This window comes from Hordeum vulgare, chromosome 4H (genome assembly GCF_904849725.1).
Source record: "Hordeum vulgare subsp. vulgare chromosome 4H, MorexV3_pseudomolecules_assembly, whole genome shotgun sequence".
Lineage (NCBI taxonomy): Eukaryota > Viridiplantae > Streptophyta > Magnoliopsida > Poales > Poaceae > Hordeum > Hordeum vulgare.
This window is the reverse complement of record NC_058521.1, coordinates 566,055,939-566,077,718: the sequence shown is the minus strand read 5'-3', so window position 1 is coordinate 566,077,718 and position 21,780 is coordinate 566,055,939. Positions and strand designations below refer to the sequence as shown.

Here is a 21,780-nt window from a genome sequence, read left to right as displayed (position 1 = left end):
GGCATGGTTCACATGTGTCAAGTGAATCAAAGTCAAGTGACTCCAAAAGTCCATCGGTATGGAGTTTCTTCATGCGCTTTACACCAATATGACCTAAGCGGCAGTGCCACAAAAACATGGCGCTATCATTGTTAACTCTAACTCTTTTGGTCTTAATGTTATGTATATGTGTATCACTATCAAGATTCAATATGAACAATCCTCTCACATTGGGTGCATGACCATAAAAGATGTTACTCATAGAAATAGAACAACCATTATTCTCTGACTTAAAAGAGTAACCGTCTCGCAATAAACAAGATCCAAATATAATGTTCATGCTCAACGTAGGCACTAAATAACAATTTTTCAAGTTCATAACTAATCCCGATGGTAACTGAAGTGAAACTGTGCCGGCGGCGATTGCATCAACCTTGGAACCATTTCCTACGCGCATCGTCACTTCATCTTTCGCCAGCCTTCGCCTATTCTGCAGTTCCTGTTTCAAGTTGCAAATATGAGCAACAGAACCGGTATCGAATACCCAGGCACTACTACGAGAGCTGGTTAAGTACACATCAATAACATGTATATCAAATATACCTGATTTTTCTTTGGCCGCCTTCTTATCATCCAGATACTTGGGGCAGTTGCGCTTCCAGTGACCCATACCCTTGCAATAGTAGCACTCTGTTTCAGGCTTAGGTCCAGCTTTGGGTTTCTTCGTCGGATTGGCAACAGGCTTGCCGCTCTTCTTTGAATTACCCTTCTTGCCTTTGCCGTTTCTCTTGAAACTAGTGGTCTTATTCACCATCAACACTTGATCCTCTTTACGGAGTTCAGACTCTGCGACTTTCAGCATCGCAAACAACTCGTCGGCTGACTTGTTCATCCCTTGCATGTTGTAGTTCAACACAAAGCCCTTATAGCTTGGCGACAGTGATTGAAGAATTCTGTCAGTGAGAGCCTCTTGCGGGAGTTCAATCCCCAGCTCAGCTAGACGGTTTGAGTACCCACACATTTTGAGCACATGTTCACTGACAGATGAATTCTCCTCCATCTTGCAAGCATAGAATTTATCGGAGGTCTCATACCTCTCGATCCGGGCGTTCTTCTAAAAGATAAACTTCAACTCCTGGAACATCTCATATGCTCCATCATGCTCAAAGCGACGTTGAAGTCCCGGTTCTAAGCCATACAAGACTGCACATTGAACTACTGAGTAGTCCTCCTTACGTGTTAACCAAGCGTTCTTAACATCCTGGTCAGCCGTAGCGGGTGGTTCATCTCCTAGCGCAGCATTAAGGACATAATCCTTTTTCCCAGCTTGTAGGATCAACTTAAGATTACGAGCCCAGTCTACAAAGTTGCTTCCATCATCTTTCAACTTAGCTTTCTCTAGGAACGTATTAAAATTCAGGGGGACTGTCGCGTGAGCCATGATCTACAACACAAATATATTCAAAGTGGACTTAGACTATGTTCAAGATAATTAGAGTTTAGCTTAATCAAATTATTTGCTAAACTCCAATTCAAAAAGTACATATCTCTAGTCATTTGAGTGGTTCATGACCCACTTACACTAGCTCAAGTCCGATCATCACGTGAGTTGAGTATAGTTTCAGTGGTAAGCATCCCTATGCTAATCATATCAACTATATGATACATGATCGACCTTTCCGTCTCATGTGTTCCGAGGCCATGTCTGCACATGCTAGGCTCGTCAAGCTTAACCCGAGTGTTCCGCGTGTGCAACTGTTTTGCACCCGTTGTATGTGAACCTTGAGTCTATCACACCCGATCATCACGTGGTGTCTTGAAACGACAAACTGTAGCAACGGTGCACAGTCGGGGAGAACACAATTTCGTCTTGAAATTTTAGTGAGAGATCACCTCATAATGCTACCGTCGTTCTAAGCAAAATAAGGTGCATAAAAGGATTAACATCACATGCAATTCATAAGTGACATGATATGGCCATCATTACGTGCTCCTTGATCTCTATCACCAAAGCACCGGCACGATCTTCTTGTCACCGGCGCCACACCATGATCTCCATCAACGTGTCACCATCGGGGTTGTCATGCTACTCATGCTATTACTACTAAACCTACATCCTAGCAAAATAGTAAATGCATCTGCAAGCACAAACGTTAGTTTAAAGACAACCCTATGGCTCGTGCCGGTTGCCGTACCATCGACGTGCAAGTCGATAGTATCTATTACAACATGATCATCTCATACATCCAATATATCACATCACATCGTTGGCCATATCATATCACAAGCATACCCTGCAAAAACAAGTAGACGTCCTCTAATTTTGTTGTTGCATGTTTTACATGGTGACCATGGGTATCTAGTAGGATCGCATCTTACTTACGCAAACACACCAACGGAGATATATAAATTGCTATTTAACCTTATCCAAGGACCTCCTCGGTCAAATCCGATTCAACTAAAGTTGGAGAAACCGACACTTGCCAGTCATCTTTGAGCAACGGGGTTACTCGTAGCGATGAAACCAGTCTCTCGTAAGCGTACGAGTAATGTCGGTCCAAGCCGCTTCAATCCAACAATACCGCGGAATCAAGAAAAGACTAAGGAGGGCAGCAAAACACACATCACCGCCCACAAAAACTTTTGTGTTCTACTCGAGAAGACATCTACGCATGAACCTAGCTCATGATGCCACTGTCGGGGAACGTCGCATGGGAAACAAAAAATTTCCTACACGCACGAAGACCTATCATGGTGATGACCATCTACGAGAGGGGATTTCCGATCTACGTACCCTTGTAGATCGCACAGCAGAAACGTTTGTGAACGCGGTTGATGTAGTGGAACGTCCTCACGTCCCTCGATCCGCCCTGCGAGCCGTCCCACGAACCGTCCCGCGATCCGTCCCACGATCTAGTGTCGAACGGACGGCACCTCCGCGTTCAGCACACGTACAACTCGACAATGATCTCGGCCTTCTTGATCCAGCAAGAGAGACGGAGAGGTAGATGAGTTATCCGACAGCGTGACGGCGCTCCGGAGGTTGGTGGTGATCTAATCTCGGCAGGGCTCCGCCCGAGCTCCGCAGAAACGCGATCTAGAGGTAAAACCGTGGAGGTATGTGGTCGGGCTGCCTTTCAAAAGTTGTCTAAAATCAGCCCTAATTGCTCCATATATATAGGAGGAGGGAGGGGAGGTTTGCCTTGAGGCTCAAGGAGCCCCAAGGGCTGCGCACCAAGGGGAGGAGGAGTCCTCCTCCAATCCTAGTCCAACTAGGATTGGAAAGTGGAGTCCTTCTCTCCTTTCCCACCTCTTTTTTTTTCTTTTTTCTTTGATTTTCTATCCTTGGCGCATAGGGCCTTCTTGGGCTGTCCCACCAACCCACCAAGGGCTGGTGCGCCACCCCCAAGGCCGATGGGCTTCCCCGGGTGGGTCCCCCCCCCCCCGGTGAACACCCGGAACCCATTCGTCATTCCCGGTACATTCCCGGTAACTCCCAAAACCTTCCGGTAATCAAATGAGGTCATCCTATATATCAATCTTCGTTTCCAGACCATTCCGGAAACCCTCGTGACGTCCGTGATCTCATCCGGGACTCCGAACAACATTCGGTAACCAACCATATAACTCAAATACGCATAAAACAACATCGAACTTAAGTGTGCAGACCCTGCGGGTTCGAGAACTATGTAGACATGACCCGAGTGAGTCTTCGGTCAATATCCAATAGCGGGACCTGGATGCCCATATTGGATCCCACATATTCTACGAAGATCTTATCGTTTGAACCTCAGTGCCAAGGATTCATATAATCCCGTATGTCATTCCCTTTGTCCTTCGGTATGTTACTTGCCCGAGATTCGATCGTCATTATCCGCATACCTATTTTCAATCTCGTTTACCGGCAAGTCTCTTTACTCGTTCCGTAATACAAGATCCCGCAACTTACACTAAGTCACATTGCTAGCAAGGCTTGTGTGTGATGTTGTATTACCGAGTGGGCCCCGAGATACCTCTCCGTCACACGGAGTGACAAATCCCAGTCTCGATCCATACTAACTCAATGAACACCTTCGGAGATACCTGTAGAGCATATTTATAGTCACCCAGTTACGTTGCGACGTTCGATACACACAAAGCATTCCTCCGGTGTCAGTGAGTTATATGATCTCATGGTCATAGGAACAAATACTTGACACGCAGAAAACAGTAGCATTAAAATGACACGATCAACATGCTACGTCTATTAGTTTGGGTCTAGTCCATCACGTGATTCTCCTAATGACGTGATCCATTTATCAAGCAACAACACCTTGTATATAATCAGAAGACCCTGACTATCTTTGATCAACTGGCTAGCCAACTAGAGGCTTGCTAGGGACAGTGTTTTGTCTATGTATCCACACATGTATATAAGTCTTCATTCAATACAATTATAGCATGGATAATAAACGATTATCTTGATACATGAATTATAATAATAACTATATTTATTATTGCCTCTAGGGCATAATTCCAACACAAGCTTGTTTGTGTGTGCGCAGGTACTCTGCACTTGACGAGACCCTCCTTCTGGATTGATACATTGGTTCTCAAACTGAGGGAAATACTTACTCCTCCTCTGTTGCATCACCCTATCCTCTTCAAGGGAAGAACCAACGCAAGCCCAGCCTCAGTCAACTTGTCAACTTTTGGCGCTGTTGTATGTGGGATAACATGTCCCCTACTTTGTCACTTGATATAGACCACCACAAGATTGAACCCACTACAACACACCCTCTCACTGAAGATAGATCAGTCTAGTTGGCCAATCTAAATCAATAGATCGGTGAGAATGACGAAGCTATCATAATCATGCTTATAATAATTTAGAGAAGACTCAATTATATTTCATGAATAATTTGAACATACACCCACAATTCAGCAGATCCCGACAAACTCACCGCACAAAGTGATTACATAAGATAGATCACTGCGAGAATCACGGTGATCATGGAAATGAAGAACATAGAGAGAGAAAGGGGGATAGCCATCTAGGTACTAACTACGTACCCATAGGTCTATGGTGAACCACTCCCACGTCATCATGGGTGCAGCAAGGTTGATGTAGACCCACTCCACGATCGATCCCCCCTCCGGTAGGGCAGCGGAGTAGGGCTCTAGATGGGCACACGACGGAATAGAGACTTGGTGTGCCGACAATTTTTTTTGGGAGGCTTCTTTGGGTTTTGGGGATAATTAACAATTTATAGGACACAGAGGGGCACCGGAGGCCAAGGGAGGTGTCCCTAAGCCATCAGGGCATGGACACTCCCCCTCGGCATGCCGTGTTGGCTTGTCGCCACCCCATTGGGCCTCTGGACTCCTCGCGAAGCTTCCGTGTCCTTATTTTGTTGAGAAAAAAATTGGAAATTGTTTGGTACAGTATTCCTAAGAAGCCAAAAACATGCAGGAAACAAAAAGTAGCACTTGCCACCGGGTTAATAGCTTACTTCTCAAAAGTAATACAAAACGACAAGTAAATGCCTAAAAGCATTCTAGAATGATAATCTAATAGCATGGACCAATAAAAAATTATAGGTATGTTGGAGACGTATCAGCATCCCCAAGCTTAATTCATGCTCGTCCTCGAGTAGGTAAATGATAAAAATGAAATTTTTGATGTGACATGCTACCCAACATGTAATCACTTGCATGTATGACCGTTGAGAAACAATGAATTAAAAAACATGAACGTAGTAATATCCATGAACATAAGTAACATAATCAACAATGTTTAAAATATACGGTCCTTCAAGAATGTTTAGCCCCCATTTATTTTCTCATATTAGCATGGCATGGCTCCGTCTTCACCACATAAATACAAATGTCAAGCACCATGGTGTTAAGCCAGGAAATTGGATCGTACTTTTTAATGCGCTTCAGCTTTTTAGTACTCACTCAATACATGAGCGTGAACCATGGACATAAAATATAGGTGGAATAGAATATGGTGATAGGTTTCAAAGGGGTAAAACTGGAGAAGAAGAAATTCTCACATCAACTAGGCGGATCAACGGGCTATGGAGATGCCCATCAATCGATATGAATGTGAGGAGTAGGGATTGCCATGCAATAGATGCACTAGAGATATAAGTGTATGAAAGCTCGACTTAAGCTAAGTGGGTGTGCATCCAAGTTGCTTGCTCATGAAGACCTTGGGCATTTGAGGAATCCCGTCATTGGAATATACGAGCCAAGTTATGTAATGAAAAAATCCCACTAGCATATAAAATTGCCAAGTGTGGAAAAATATAAGTACACTCTCCCTTATCTCTTTTCTCTCATTTAGTTTTTAATTATATTTTTCCTTTTTTGTCCTTTTTTATTTTTTATTATTTATTTTATTTTTATTTTCGTCCGGAGTCTCCTCCCGACTTGTGGAGGAGTCATTGTCTCCATCATCCTTTCCTCACTGAGATAGTGCCCTAATAATGAATAGCATCACACTTCTATTTACTTACAACTCGATATGAAGAACTACTAAACAATGTGACTCTATATGAATGCCTCTGGCAGTGTACTAGGAGGTGCAATGATCTAGCATAACATGTAGAATAGTGATGAAAGGTATCTTTGCCACCAATACTATGTTAGATACATGAACATGCAAAGCAATATGGCATCGAGTGTACTAGTCATATGATGTGACGGTGGAAGTTGCACGGAAATATATCTCGGAATGGCTATGGAAATGCCATGATAGGTCGGTATGGTGGCTGTTTTGAGGAAAATATAAGGTGGATTATGTGCAACAGAGCGTATCATGTCGCGGTATTTGGATGCACCGACGAAGTTTGCATCGATCCTGAGGTGAGAATGGGCAATGCACTGTACCGGAGAGGCTAGCAAATATGAGATGGTGAGAGTGCGTACATATTCACATTAGTCATAAAGAACTCACATACTTATCACAAGGTTTTATTACCTCTATCGAAGAAAAGCATTACTCACATTCCCCTAGGGAGAGGTTGGTAGGACTCAACCATCGCGTGCCCCTGACCTAAACAACACTATGATTTCAACAAGGAATAAGAATGCTCACACATCATCACCATGCCATAACCAAAATTCAGATGAACAGGAAATTAACATCCTTTAACTATCGATATTTTTACTCACCAACAACCATGCACTCCCAGCCTTTCATATTACCACATCAATATAATTAACCCACAATTTCCCTTTTATGTGCTACGTGGGGTTTTGATTATGCACACTTTGAATACCTATTATATTTGGACTAGTCTTATAACCCATGAAAATTACCATCACTGTTTATTAACTCTCAAATCAATTTAAGCTAAAAATGGGAGTGCAACATTTTTTATAAAATCCATATGTCACCATGCTCTAAAAGATATAAATTAAGCACTAGAGCAACTGTTTAGCCCAAAAGATACAAGTGAAGCATATAGAGTATTCTAATAAATCATGGAGAACATGTGTCACTATCAAGTGGTTGTGTCCAGCAAACAATGATTTTAGAATACATAAACAAAACCAAACTATAATATACGACGCTCCAAGCAAAACTCGTATCATGTGATGAATAAAAATATGGTTCCAAGTGACATACCGATGGATTGAGACGAAAGAGGGGATGCCTTAGGGGCATCCCCAAGCTTAGATGCTTGAGTCTTCCTAGAATTTGACTTGGGAGTCCCCAAGCTTAGGCTCTTTTCCGCTCCTTATTCCTTCATCCATCGTAATAACACCCAAAACTTGAGAACTTCGGCACACAAAACACTACAGAAAACTCGTGAGATCCGTTAGTAGGATAGACGAACCATAAACATTAGGTACTATTGTAAATTGATTTATATTTATTATTGTATAAGGTATTGTTTTTTAATTTCCCAATGACTTATATCCCATATATAGTCCATAGCATCATCAAAACAACCAAACTATGCAAGCAAAAACAGAATATGTCTAAAACAGAATAGTCTATAGTGATCAGCAAAGACACACTACTTTTGTAACTCCCAAAATTCTGAAAATTTAGTAAAACCTGAGGAATATGTATTGAAATACTGTGTAAAAAATTAAGATAAAAATATGCTGCAATAAAATCAGACAAATTCTGGACTAAACGCAAAAGTTTTTGTTTTTGCACAGTATCAATTCTTCTTATCATTCAAATCACCCCAAAGGCTTTACTTGGCACAAACAATAATTTAAACATAAAAAACAATCATTACATTAGCAAAAATCATGTTATCTCACACAAACAGAAAGTAGAACAAAAAAATAATATAATTATTAGGTTGCCTCCCAACAAGCGTTATTGTTTTACGCCCCTAGCTAGGCATAATGCATAATTTCAATTGTTGTCATCTCTCCACCGATAAGTATCCCTCATGATAAATTTATAAGGTGGTTTCATTATCTTTCTATGGAAGTGATCCATCCCTTTCTTTAATGGGAATTGGAACCTTATGTTTCCATTTTCCATATCAATAATTGCACCTATAGTTCATCAGAAATGTCACCCAAGTATTATTGGACAAGATGGGTTATGTTCAATATCAAGAACTATGAAATATACACGCTCGTAATTTATATTAGCAAGTATAAGAACTGTTGTAAATATGCCCTAGAGGCAATAATAAAATGGTTATTATCATATTTCCTTGTTCATGATAATCGTCTATTGTTCATGCTATAATTGTATTAACAGAAAACAGTAATACACGTGTGAATAAATAGATCACAATGTGTCCCTAGCAAGCCTCTAATTGGTTAGCTCGTTGATCAATAGATGATCATAGTTTCCTGATCATGGACATTGGATGTCATTGATAACGGGATCACATCATTAGGAGAATGATGTGATGGACAAGACCCAATCCTAAGCATAGCACTAGATCGTGTTGTTCGTATGCTAAAGCTTTTCTAATGTCAAGTATCTTTTCCTTCGACCGTGAGATTGTGCAACTCTCGGATATCGTAAGAGTTCTTTGGGTGTATCAAACGTCACAACGTAACTGGGTGACCATAAAGGTGCACTACGGGTATCTTCGAAAGTATCTGTTGGGTTGGTACGAATCGAGATCGGGATTTGTCACTCCGTGTGACGGAGAGGTATCTCTGGGCCCACTCGGTAGAACATCATCATAATGAGCTCAATGTGACCAAGGGGTTAGTCATGGGATGATGTGCTATGGAACGAGTAAAGAGACTTGCCGGTAACGAGATTGAACAAGGTATAGGGATACCGACGATCAAATCTCGGGCAAGTTCTATACCGATTGACAAAGGGAATTATATACGGGATTGATTGAATCTTTGACATCGTGGTTCATCTGATGTGATCATCGTGGAACATGTGGGAACCACCATGGGCATCCAGACCCCGCTGATGGTTATTGGCCGGAGAGGTGTCTCGATCATGTCTACATGCCTCCCGAACCCATAGGGTCTACACACTTAAGGTTCGATGACGCTAGGGTTATAGGGAATTGTTGTACGAGGTTACCGAAGGTTTTTCGGAGTCCCGGATGAGATCCCGGACGTCACGAGGAGCTCCGCAATAGTCCGAAGGTAAAGATTGATATATAGGATGGATGGGTTTGGACGCCGAAAATGTTTCGGGCACCACCGACAACGTGTCGGGACCACCGAAAGGGTTCCGGGGGCCCACTGGGAGGGGCCACCAGCCCCGGGAGGCTACATGGGCCGAGTGTGATAGGGAACTAGCCCCTAGGTGGGCTGGTGCGCCCCCACACCCAGCACAAGGCGCACAAGAGGGGAAGGAGGGGAAACCCAAGGCGCTGGTGGGCCTAAGGCCCACCTAGGGGTGCGCCACCCCCTCTCCTCCCCTGGCCGCCGGCCCGCCCCTCCCATCTAGGGCTGCCGCATCCATTGGGGGTGGGAACCCTAAAGGGTGCGCCCCCTCCCCTTCCCCCTATATATAGTGAGGCTTTTGGCTGTTTTGAGAACGCAATTCTTTCTCTCTCGGCGCAGCCCTGCTTCGCCTCTCCTTCCTCTCCCACGGTGTTTGGCGAAGCCCTGTCGGGAGACCTCGTAGCTCCACCGCCACCACGCCATCATGCTACCGGAGCTCTTCCCCAACCTCTCCCTCCTCCTTCCTGGTTCAAGGTGCGGGAGACGTCACCGGGCTACACGCTTGTTGAACGCGGAGGTGCCGTGATTTGGCACTAGATCGGAATCACACCGCGATCTGAATCGCAGCGAGTACGACTCCATCAACCGTGTTCTAGCAGCGCTTACGCTTACTGATCTTCAAAGGTACGAAAATGCTCTCACCCCTCTCTCATTGCTGGTTTCGTTCAGAGGAAGATCCATGTATGGCGTAGGAAAATTTTGAATTTTTGCTACATTACCCAACAAGAACATCATTTATTCTTCTCAAAGGTTTCTTGATAGTAGAATCCGCAAGATGCAAGTTATGGGAACACCCATGTATATTGGTGAGACCAAGCACAACACAGAGAGATTTACGTATAGTTGAAATTCTAGAACCAAGGTCACAAAAGCATTGGATTCATAATCTTTGAGCTTAATTTTAATAGTAGGTTCCCATTCATTATTCAACTTTCTAGGAATAGAGACTTCCAGCTCAAGTTTCTCATCATTGGCTTTTATGATTGCTTCTACTATATGTTCAGTAAAAGCTTTATTTTGTTCATATTGGGAGAGATAATAATGGATTGCAGCAAGGAAATACATTCTACTAAAGAGAAACTCTCATTGTTAAAGTCCTTGTAATCCAAGATAGTGGGCACATCACTATTTAAATTTTTGACCTCTCCAAACCCACTTTTTCATTTTTATTATTAGAATCATCACCCTCCATGCAAACAGGCCGCCTTCTAGATAAACTTGACTCATCTCCAGTCCCTTTATATCTATTTTCAGATTAGTAAACAAATATTCAATGGGAGAAATACCAATCATTTTAAGATCTTCATCATGATTCCGGTAAAAACCGGTTGGAAGAGCCTTTTTTAAGAATTCTCGTTTGGCTCTCAACCTTGTGGTTCTCTCCTTAATTTCGTTAATAGATATTTGGATGGATTTAATGGACTCACTGATATCATGCTTTGGTGGCAAAAAAAAATTAAGAGTTTCCACATCAATAGCAATTATATCCATGTTCCTAGCCAAATCATCTACTTTATGCAACTTTTCTTCCACCATAGTATTAAAAATATTTTGAGAACTAATGAATTATTTATTGGTATTCTCAAGATCAGAGGATAACCTATTATTGTTTGTATAAGAATTTCCATAAGAATTGCCATAATTGTTAGAGGAATTACGTGGCTACGGTCTAGTGTTGAAGTTTCCTCTATAAGCATTGTTGTTGAAATTGTTTCACGAGATAAAGTTCACATGAGTAGCATTATAATTTCTCTCAATCAAAATAGACTAAGGAATATCATTAGGATCAACATGAGAATTTTTACTAGCAACCATATTCATAAGAGCATCCACTTTCTCACTCAAAGTAGTGATTTCCTCAATAGAATTTAACTTCTTACGAGTTGAAGCTCTTTTGGTATTCCATTGAGAATAGTTTTTCATGATGTTATCCAGAAGTTTGGTGCCTCTCCTAATGTCACCTCCATTAAGGTACCACCTATGGAAGAATCTAGAAGATTAGCAGATACAAAGTTTAGTCCAACATAGAAATTTTGGATAATCATCCATAAGTTTAAACCATGAGTAGGGCAATTTTTAATCATCAATTTCATCCTATCCCAAGCTTGTGCAACATTTTCTAGGTTATGTTGCTTAAAATTCATAATTTTATTTCCAAGGGAGATGATCTTAGCAGGAGGAAAATACTTGGTAATAAAAGCATCTTTATATTTATCCCTTGTTCCAATACTATTACGTGGTAAAGATGAAAACCTAGATTTAGCTTTATCTCATAGTGAAAGAGGAAATAATTTCAATTTAACCACATCATTATCTATATCTTTTTTATTTTGCATATCACATAATTCAACAAAGGTGTTGAGATGAGCAGCGGGATCCTCATTTGGACTTCCCAAAAATTGTTCTTTCATCACAAGATTCAGCAATGCAGCATTAATATCATAAGACTCCGCACTAGTGGCATGTGGTATAGAAGTACTAATAAAACCGTTGTTATTAATATTCGAGAAGCCACACAACTTAGTGTTGTTTTGAGACATGGTGACCAATCAAGTAAAGTAACAAGCAAAACAAGTAAACTAACAAAGGTAAATATTTTTTGTATTTTTGATTTTTATAGCAAGCAAAATATAACAGAAATAAAAAGTAGAACAAGTGAATGATAATTTGTGAGAAGGTACTTGGTAGGAAATTGATGATACTCCCCAGCAATGGCGCCAGAAATCATTTCTAATACTTGTGATATGCGTTGGGTTTTCCCTGAAGAGGAGGGGATGATGCTGCACAGTATAGAAAAGTATTTTCCTCACTGATAACCAAAGTTACCAAACCAATATGAGAACCACGCAATTTGCCGTCCTCAATGACTACACACAAAAGAGCACACACTTGCACCCAACGCGTGGGAGAGAGTTATCAATCCCCTTGAACTCTACTTGCAAGTAATAATTAGTGATAGATAGATAGCTAAAATATATTAAATATAGAAAGTAAATACAAATAATAAAAGTCAGCAAGGTATCTTTTATTTTTTAAATATATTTGTGAATAGACCTCGGGGCCATAGTTTTCGCTAGAGGCTTCTTTCTCGTAGAAAGCATATGGTGGGTGAATAAATTACTGTTGGGCAATTAATAAAAAAATGCATAATTATGCAATATTTATTCATGGCAATGGTCATTACATATAGGACCACCTCGTGTCTGCATCTACTAATATTACTCCACGGATCGACCGCTATTCAGCATGCATCTAGAGTATTAAGTAAAACAAAGTAATGCTTGAAGAACAATAACATGATATTGACATAGAAAATCCAATTAATGTGAGTCAACCCTAACGTTTATCCTTAGTTGCAACAATACAAATACGTCTCTTGTCCCCTACTTTGTCACTCTGATATAGAGCACCACAAGATTGAACCCACTACAACGCAACCCTCTCGCTTAACATAGATCAATCTAGTTGGACAAACCAAATCAATAGATCAAAGAGAATTATGAAGCTATCATAATCATGCATATAAGAATTCATAGAAGACTCAAATATATCTTACGATTAATCTGAACATAAAACCACAATTCATTGGATCCCAACAAACGAGCCGCACAAAGTGATTACATAAGATAGATCATCTCAAGAATCGCGATGATCGTGGCAATGAAGAATATAGAGAGAGATGGTCATCTAGGTACTAACTATGGACTCGTAGGTGTTTGGTGAACTATTCACACATCACCATGGGAATGGCAAGGTTGATGTAGAGGCCCTCCATGATTGGTCCCCCTCCGACAGGGCACCAGAACAGGGCTCTAGATAGGCACACGGCGGAACAAAGACTTGCGGCGGCGTAAAAATATGTTTTGGGAGCCTCCTTAGGGTTTTGGTGATAATTAAGATTTTATAGGATAGAGAGGGGCACCAGAAACGAAGGGAGGTGGCCACAAGCCATCACGGGGCAGCCACCCCCTGGGTGCGCCATCTTGGCTTGGCGCCTCTCGCCTCCTTCCGAAGTTTCCAAGTCCGTAATTTGTCCCAAAAAAATGGTCAAAAAAATCGGGGTATTTGGATTTTATTTGGTACGGTATTCCTGAAAAGCCAAATAATACAGAAAACAACAACTCGCACTTGATACTTGATTAAGAGGTTAGTTCTTAAAAATAATGTAAAAAGAAAATAAATATCTAAAAGCATCCTAAAATAATAATATAATAGCATGAAATAATAAAAATGACAAATACGTTGAAGACCTATCAGTGTGGGTTATCTCATACTTTCTCCCTCCCAAAATAAGTATTTTATACTAACTTTAGTAAAAACTTAATATAAAATTGAATCATTTATTTTGAAACAAAGAGAGTATATAGAGATACACTAAATGTACAATACAATATACACGGACATATACAGAGGTTACGTATGATACAGTAATGGAATTGGCCTGCATGCCATCTACCTTTAGGCTGGGTTGGGTATATATGCTCTTGGTTTTGGTCGCCGTTTAGCTTCCGGTTCCTTTTTCTTCAGTTTGCTGCCTTTGGAGTATATAACTTGTTTTTTCGCTTCTCAAATGAAGTACATGCAGCTCACTTGCATCATTTGAAAGAAAGAAAAAACAGCTAGAGAGCAATCTTGTAGTTTGATTAGACTAAATTTGGAAGGAAAAAAGTAAGTCGGGAATAAGTTCACTACAAATGGGATCAAGGGACGGGCTTCTCGGAAGCCGCAGCAGGAGCAGAACACCTTGGACCCCGACCCCCTCTAGGGTCCCCCGCCCTTCGCCGCCATCGGACTTCCCCCGCTGCCATCGGCCACCGGTCGCGCCCTCCGGATCCCCGCCCCCGAGCCCCCCCCTCCTCAACCTCCTCCTGTTCTCGCCCTAGCCCGCCTCCCTGCGAGGCGGCGCGCTTCACCCTCTTGTGGGCCCCCTCATTTCCCACTTTCCCCATCGTCGTCGGCGTGGGCCCTCGGCCCTGAGCCTGGTGGGGTCAACGGCAACGGGACCTCCTGTCCTCGCGCGCACGTCTCCCCTTCCCGGGGTAGGTGGCGGCGGCGGTGTTCCTCGGCTTGGCGGCAGCCCGGCGACCCGACGATGGTGGCCGACGACCCGCGAGGTGGTGGCATGCCCCCTTTGACGGTGGGATGACATGGTGGCGTGGCGTGGCCGGCGGCGTGCCCCTGACTCAGATCTGGGCTCTGCGGGCCTCATCTGGGTCCTAGCAGGTCGGTCCCCGGCATGGCTTCATTGTCTTCTATTTGGTGGGGAGGGGGAGGGGGGGCTACACTAGCGGCATGCCTGATACAGCACGATGGCGGGAGCCTGACGGGTGTCTGAGGGTCCGGCCAGGCCTGTGGGCCCACTGGTCTGGTATGCTCTTGCTATTGTGTCTGGTCGGCTACCGTCGTTGACGGTGGAGGTTGAGCCCTCCCGCGTGCCGACGGTGCTGCTATTCCTAGTCCCGGCTCCTATTCGTCGTTGTGCAGACCTCAACTCACGGTGTCGTGATGAGACGGCGTAGAGGCTTTAAGACCGCATTGGCGCAGTGTGATGGTCGATTTGATGACAGGCTCCGGAGCTTCCGAGGTGAAGGTTGGGATCGGGGGAAACCCATGTCGGCCTGGCCGACACCGACGCGGTGGCGCATGTGGATGCCGCCAAACCTTCGTCGAGGGCGTCAGGGGCTACCCTTCCTCTCGCCTCGTCGCGTATCAGAGGAAACCCTTGACAGCAGCATCGTCATCGTCGCGGTCCTTCTTTTAGGTATTGATTGGTACCGGCGCTTCAGAGTCTTAGAGTTTCATGGGAGATCTTTGATGGGCGCAGTGGTCGCGATGCTTCTTTGTTTTTGTCGATCCATCGTTGTCGACATTTATTTCTTTTGTTTTTCTTTCTTTTTTAGGTGTGGTTGTGCTGCTTTCAGTCCAACATCTATCATTAGTTGTATTGGTTGGTTACTTTATAATACAAAGCGGGGTGAAACTTTTTCGAAAGTGGAGTACAAATATATACTACTTTCTAGTCGCAAATCAGTAAAGCACATGGTTATGTACAAGTGACAAGTCAAACTGACATTGACTCAGGGGAGGAGGAGTGGAGATAAAACTCCTCCAAATGAACTCAATTTTTTTCACGAGAAAGAAGAATAGAACCAATCAAGCAGAGAAGAAGCCGTCGAAAGCTGCCATGGCGACCGGGGTCTTGGGCTCGGCCACGTCGGCCTCGACGAGCAGCGCGACGCGCACCTTGACCCCCGACGCCCATGAGGCCCACACCTTGTTCACGGCCCCGAAGTTCTCCCTGCCCTTGGACGCCTCCTCGCCGGCGCCGGCGAAGGGCGACCCTCGCTGCAGCCTCCTCTCGAACGCCTCGTCGGCCACCAGCATCGCTATGTCCGCCATTGGCAACCGATCGGAAAACACACGAATCAGACGGGAGGTTAGAAAACTGTTGCTCTGGATGCTGTCTAGTGTGGATGGATTGATTGATTGATCTTCGGCCATGGGGTGCATTTTATATAGGATGGCTCTCGCTGCGTGCTGATTGCTTTGCTTGGTTTGGATAAGCCTCTCGGTCGTGGGTTCCAGGCGTGATCGGCGTGATCCGTCGCCAGTTTTGTTTATTACTGGGTGCCGTTTGCTTGTTTTGTTTGGTTGACGACTCCGCGCGCAGGTGCAGCTGTTTCGGTGGTCTAATCCCGTTGGCCGGTGGGTGGATGCCCAGCAACTCGAGAACCTTTTTCTTTGGCAAAATTGGATCGCTTATCACGTCTGCCATGTGGTATCAACAAGAGATAATCACAAAGAAACGTTGCTGTCTCCTACCGTGGCGATAAGCCGTACGGAGTATCTCTAATTAGTACAGGCTACTCTTAAATCTGTAGAAGCACCTACTTTTATGTAGATCACTGAGAAAAATAAGTTCCAAGTGTGAAAATCCTCTCCATGAAACATCTAGATACGTGCGCCCGCAGACACTGCGTCAATCAAAACCATGCATGTAAAGGTCTTAGAGCATCTCTAATAAATGGTTAAATTTATTAAAAAATACGTTTTACACTTTTAATCGCAAAAAGTCTCCAGAACAGAAGCCGTAAAAGTGGTCTAATCCGTAATTTTTTTAAGGACACAGAAAAGCTACACACGAAACCCTTATTTTTTAAGATTGGGAGGCCGATTTGGGCGGGGGGGGGGGGGGGGAGGGGGCGTATACCGGTCAAACCTCGTCGGAGCAAACACACCGCCGCGGAGTCTGCCGGAATCCGAACTACACTCGCCGGAATTCATTACTACACACCGAAAATGGCCATTGAACGCCGCAATCGATCGTCGCCGGTTTGAATTGGATGAGCTCGACCTCGTCGTGGCCTCCCATGACCTCAGCCTGGCTGCCGGAATCCTCCCGGTATGACCGGCAAAGGGGCACGACTCGGCTGGCGCGACTGGCAACAGAGCAGGATAGTGTCGGCGAGCGACGGGGCATGGCCGGTCGGCGACAAGGTATGGCCGGCGAGGCTGGACGCGACTGGCGTGGTGATGAGGAGCGGCCGACGGGGACAGGGCGCATCCGACTAGCGACGGGGCATGGTCGACGGGCGACGAGGCGCGGCCGACGGGAGACGGGGCCTGACCGACGGGGTTGGACGCAGCCGGCGTCGCCGGCACGGCCGTCTGGAGGAAGGGGTGACGGCCGCCGGACCGAAGGAAGGTGCTCTTTATCCCAATTTTACAGTTTGTTTTACAATTTCTGATCGGTCTTCGCTAAAATGGATCCTTATTAAAATGCCTTTTTTACCTGTATCCCAATTTTACAGTTTGCGTTTTTACGGGGTCTGCTAGAGATGCTTTTAGCCGAAAGAAACGGTCGTGCACATGATAAAAGGAAACGTTTCTACCAGGCGCATGGGCTGAACCGTTGTGTCGGACACACGTTGGTCGCGGGATCCATCGTCATCATCTAAACAACAATAATGTGCATCCCTCCCCTTCCTCCTCCACGCGCAGGCTCCCCGCCGCATGCCATGGCGTCGTCACATGATGACTTTGATTTTGGTGATGCTTGTCGAGTATTTGACCTCGAACTCCAGGGTGAAAACTTAAGGTCCAGCCCTGATTGGTTATACATGGCAATGGCAGTGTCCTTGTATCATTACCTTGTCGAAGGAGTCGTTCAGACCTTATCTTTGGGTGAAAACCCTGGATTTGACTTTTGATGGTTGTACGCTTGAGCATTGTTTCTTTCCTGAAGTCATTGTTATTGAAGAACCTTCCTCGTCATTTTTATGGTGTCAAAATGTAATTGGTGCAGATGCTGGATGTTGTACTTCGTCGATCGGTGTTTTGATCGCTTCGGAGTTTTTTCTTTTCCATTTTCTTCCATCCAAATAGAGCTTTGGTCTTGGATGACATTGTTCTTAGCCGGTATGATTCTTTGTGTGTTTATATTACTGTTAGTTATGTATATCCTAATAACATAAAGGCTAAGTGTGTGCTTATTATCTGTGTAACCCATGATTCTCCATTTTGAGTCAATATATATAATTCACTCTTTATCAAAGAACAAAAGTGGGTGCTAACACAAGGAAACGTTGGAAGCTACGTAAATCATGTCTAGCCAAAAACAATCTCTTTGGAAAAATGCCCTAGGACCCAAAACCATGTGCTAACAGTAGCATACATGGCAAAAAAATAGACAACCGATGTCTCACTAAAAAAAACATTCCATCTAAATGGAAGGACATAAAAATTACGGTAATACCCATCTGCCCATATTATTAAATACGGTTGAGTACAACAAAAAGTTTGTGTTTAACAATTATGAAACTGAAGTACCAACTACAAAGAATTTATGGGGAAATGAGATTATTGGTACAAAAACACACATGAAAACAATAAAATTGAAGGAAATCACAATCCATAAGAAAATCCATTCACTCAAAAATGTCGTAAGACATCCACAAATGTTGGCTTACACTCACAAATAAAAACAACCCAGCAAAAAAGTATGGTAACATTCACTTTATTTGTAAAAGGTTAAATTTGATAATCCCGTTGAAGCCAATCTCTTCGACTAAAAATTCATGACACTTAAAACAATTATGTGCCAACATCCATTGATACATCTTCATTGTATCTATAATTTTTGAATGTTTCATATCATGATTTACAACTTTTGTATAATTTTGGCAATAATTTATATGATTTTCTTGGACAAACATATTGATCTCGGGCCCGGTACAAGTTTTTGTTTGTTGCATGTTTTTTATTTCACAGAAAATCCATATCAAACTAAGTCCAAACTCGATAAAAATTTACACATATTTATTTTGGAATATATCTGATTTTTGAGAAGAAGAATCAACGCCAGACGATGTCTGAGGGCTGACAAGCACGTTGGGCACGCCGTACCCCCGAGGCACGCCCAACAGGATTGTGGACACCTCGGAGATCAGTTGGAGGTTTCCGTCGATCGCATGGAAGCTAATATCTGGATAAAATCCCCTCAAAATTTCAGCCCAATCGGAGTAACGGATCTCCACGAATTTAAGAAACGGTGAAACTAGAGAAAATAGGTGCTCAAAACACAAGAGAAACAGAGAGAGATCCAATCTCGGAGGGGCCCCTACCCTCCGGGGGCCATGGCGGCCATGCACCAGAGGGTAAACCCTCCTCCCATCTAGGGAGGAGGCCAATCAAGAAGAAGGAGGAGGGGGCTCTCTCCCCCTCTCTCCCGGTGGCGTCGAAGCACCGCTGGGGGAATCATCATGGCGACGGTCTACACCAATAACTCTGCCATGTTCTGTTGGGGAACGTTGCATGGGAAATAAAAAAATTCCTACGCACACGCAAGACCTATCCATGGTGATGACCATCTACGAGAGGGGAGAGTGCATCTACATACCCTTGTAGATCGCTAAGCGGTACCGTATATAACGCGGTTGATGTAGTCTAACATCTTCGCGATCCAAAACGCACTCCGTCCCTCCATCTCATCACGAACCGTCCCGCGATCCCATCACAATCCATCCCGATCTAGCGCCAAACGGACGACACCTCCACGTTCAGCACACGTGCAGCTCGATGATAATTTCCGCCTTCTTGATCCAGCAAGAGAGATGAAGATGTAGCTGAATTCTCCGATAGCAGGACGACATGTGGCGATGGTGGTGGAGCTACTTCGGTAGGGCTTCGACGTACCGTACCGAACTAGCTACGGGGTGTCACGAAGTGGTGGAGGGAGAGAGGGTTCCACCTTTCCTTGAGGTGCCAAAAGCCTCTCTCACCTCCACTATATATAGGAGGGAGGGGAGGGGTGGCGTCCTAGGGCAAGGCCCTAGGGTTCAGCCGAGCCAAGAGGTGGAGGAGGAGTCCTCCTCCAATACAACTTGGAAGGAGTCCTCCTTTCCAATTCGGTTTTGGCCCTTCCTCCTTTATTTTTTCCCCCTTGGCCGAAATAGCCTCTTTTGGCTGGCCACCAGGCCACTAAGGGATGGTGCGCCACCCTTGGGCTTCTTTGGTTCTCTCCCGGGTGGGTGGCCCTCCCGGTAGAACTCCGGAAGACATTCGTCACTCCCGGTACTTTGTCGGTAATGCCCGAAAACCTTCCGCGAGCCAAATGGATAATTCCTATATATCAATCTTCATCTCCGGACCATTCTAAAAACCCTCATGACGTCCGGGATCTCACCCGAGACTCCGAACAACCTTCGGTTACCAACACCAATAATTCAACTATACCGAATCTTAAGTGTGTAGACCCTGTGGCCTGCGACACTATGCAGAAGTGACCTGCGACACTCTCCGGTCAATAACCAATAGCGGGACCTGGATGCCCATATTGTCTCCTACATATTCTACGAAGATCTTAATCGGTTGAACCTCTATGTCAAGGATTCAGTTAATCCCGTATGCTATTCCCTTTGTCCATCGGTATGTTGCTTGCCCGAGATTCGAACGTCGGTATCTCCATACCTAGTTCAATCTCGTTACTGGCAAGTCTCTTTACTTGTTCCGTAATACAAGCTCGCGTGACTAACTCCTTAGTCACATTGCTTGCAAGGCTTATTGTGATGGTGTATTACCGAGTTGGCCCCGAGATACCTCTCCGTCATACGGAGTGATAAATCCCAGTCTTGATTCACGTCAACCCAACAGACACCTTCGGAGATACCTATAGAGCACCTTTATAGTCGCCCTGTTACATTGCGACGTTTGATACACACAATGTATTACTCCGGTGTCCGGGAGTTGCATGATCTCATGGTCATAGGAACACATACATTGACATGCAGAAAGCAGTAGTAATAAACTGCACGATCATATGCTACGTTCATAGTTTGGGTATTTTTCATCACATCATTCTCCTAATGATGTGATCCCATTATCAAGTGACAACACTTGACTATGGCCAGGAAACCTTGACCATCTTTGATCAACGAACTAGTCAACTAGAGGCTCACGAGGGATAGTGTGTTGTCTATGTATGCACACATCTATTTGAGTTTCCAATCAATACAATTCTAGCATGGATAATAAACGATTATCATGAACAAGGAAATATAATAATAACCAATTTATTATTGCCTCTAGGGCATATTTCCAACATTCTCCCACTTGCACTAGAGTCAGTAATCTAGTTCACATCACTATGTGATTGTAATGAGTCTAACACCCATGGGGTTTTGATCACATCTTGCTTGTGAGAGAGGTTTTTAGTCAACGGATATGAATCTTTCAGATCCGTATGTGATTTACAAATCTCTATGTCATCCTGTAGATGTTGCTACCACGCGCCATTTGGAACTATTCCAAATGACTCCTCCACTATACGAAACCGGTTTACTACTCAGAGTTATCCAGATTAGTGTCAAAGCTTGCATCGATGTAACCCTTTACGATGAACTCTTTTATCACCTCCATAATTAAGAAAAATTCCTTAGTCCCCTACTTACTAAGGATACCTTTTGACCGTTGTCCAGTAATCCATTCATGGATCACTTTTGTACCCCTTCAGAGATTAATGGCAAGGCACAAATCAGGTGTGGTACAAAGCATAACATACTATAGTGCCTACGGCTAATGCATAGGGCATCTTACAACACAGCCAAGAACTCCTTCTTTGGTGATCTATTTTGA

The 21,780-nt window shown here is 43.9% G+C and overlaps 1 protein-coding gene across 1 annotated transcript; it reads right to left on the bottom strand.

Moving 5' to 3' along the window:
• Nucleotides 1-15,640: 15,640 nt before the first annotated feature.
• Nucleotides 15,641-16,207, bottom strand: LOC123447078. Its single transcript, XM_045123644.1, has one exon. The coding sequence runs from the start codon at nucleotides 16,156-16,158 to the stop codon at nucleotides 15,802-15,804; it is 357 nt and encodes a 118-aa protein (XP_044979579.1). The 5' UTR covers nucleotides 16,159-16,207; the 3' UTR covers nucleotides 15,641-15,801.
• Nucleotides 16,208-21,780: the final 5,573 nt, after the last annotated feature.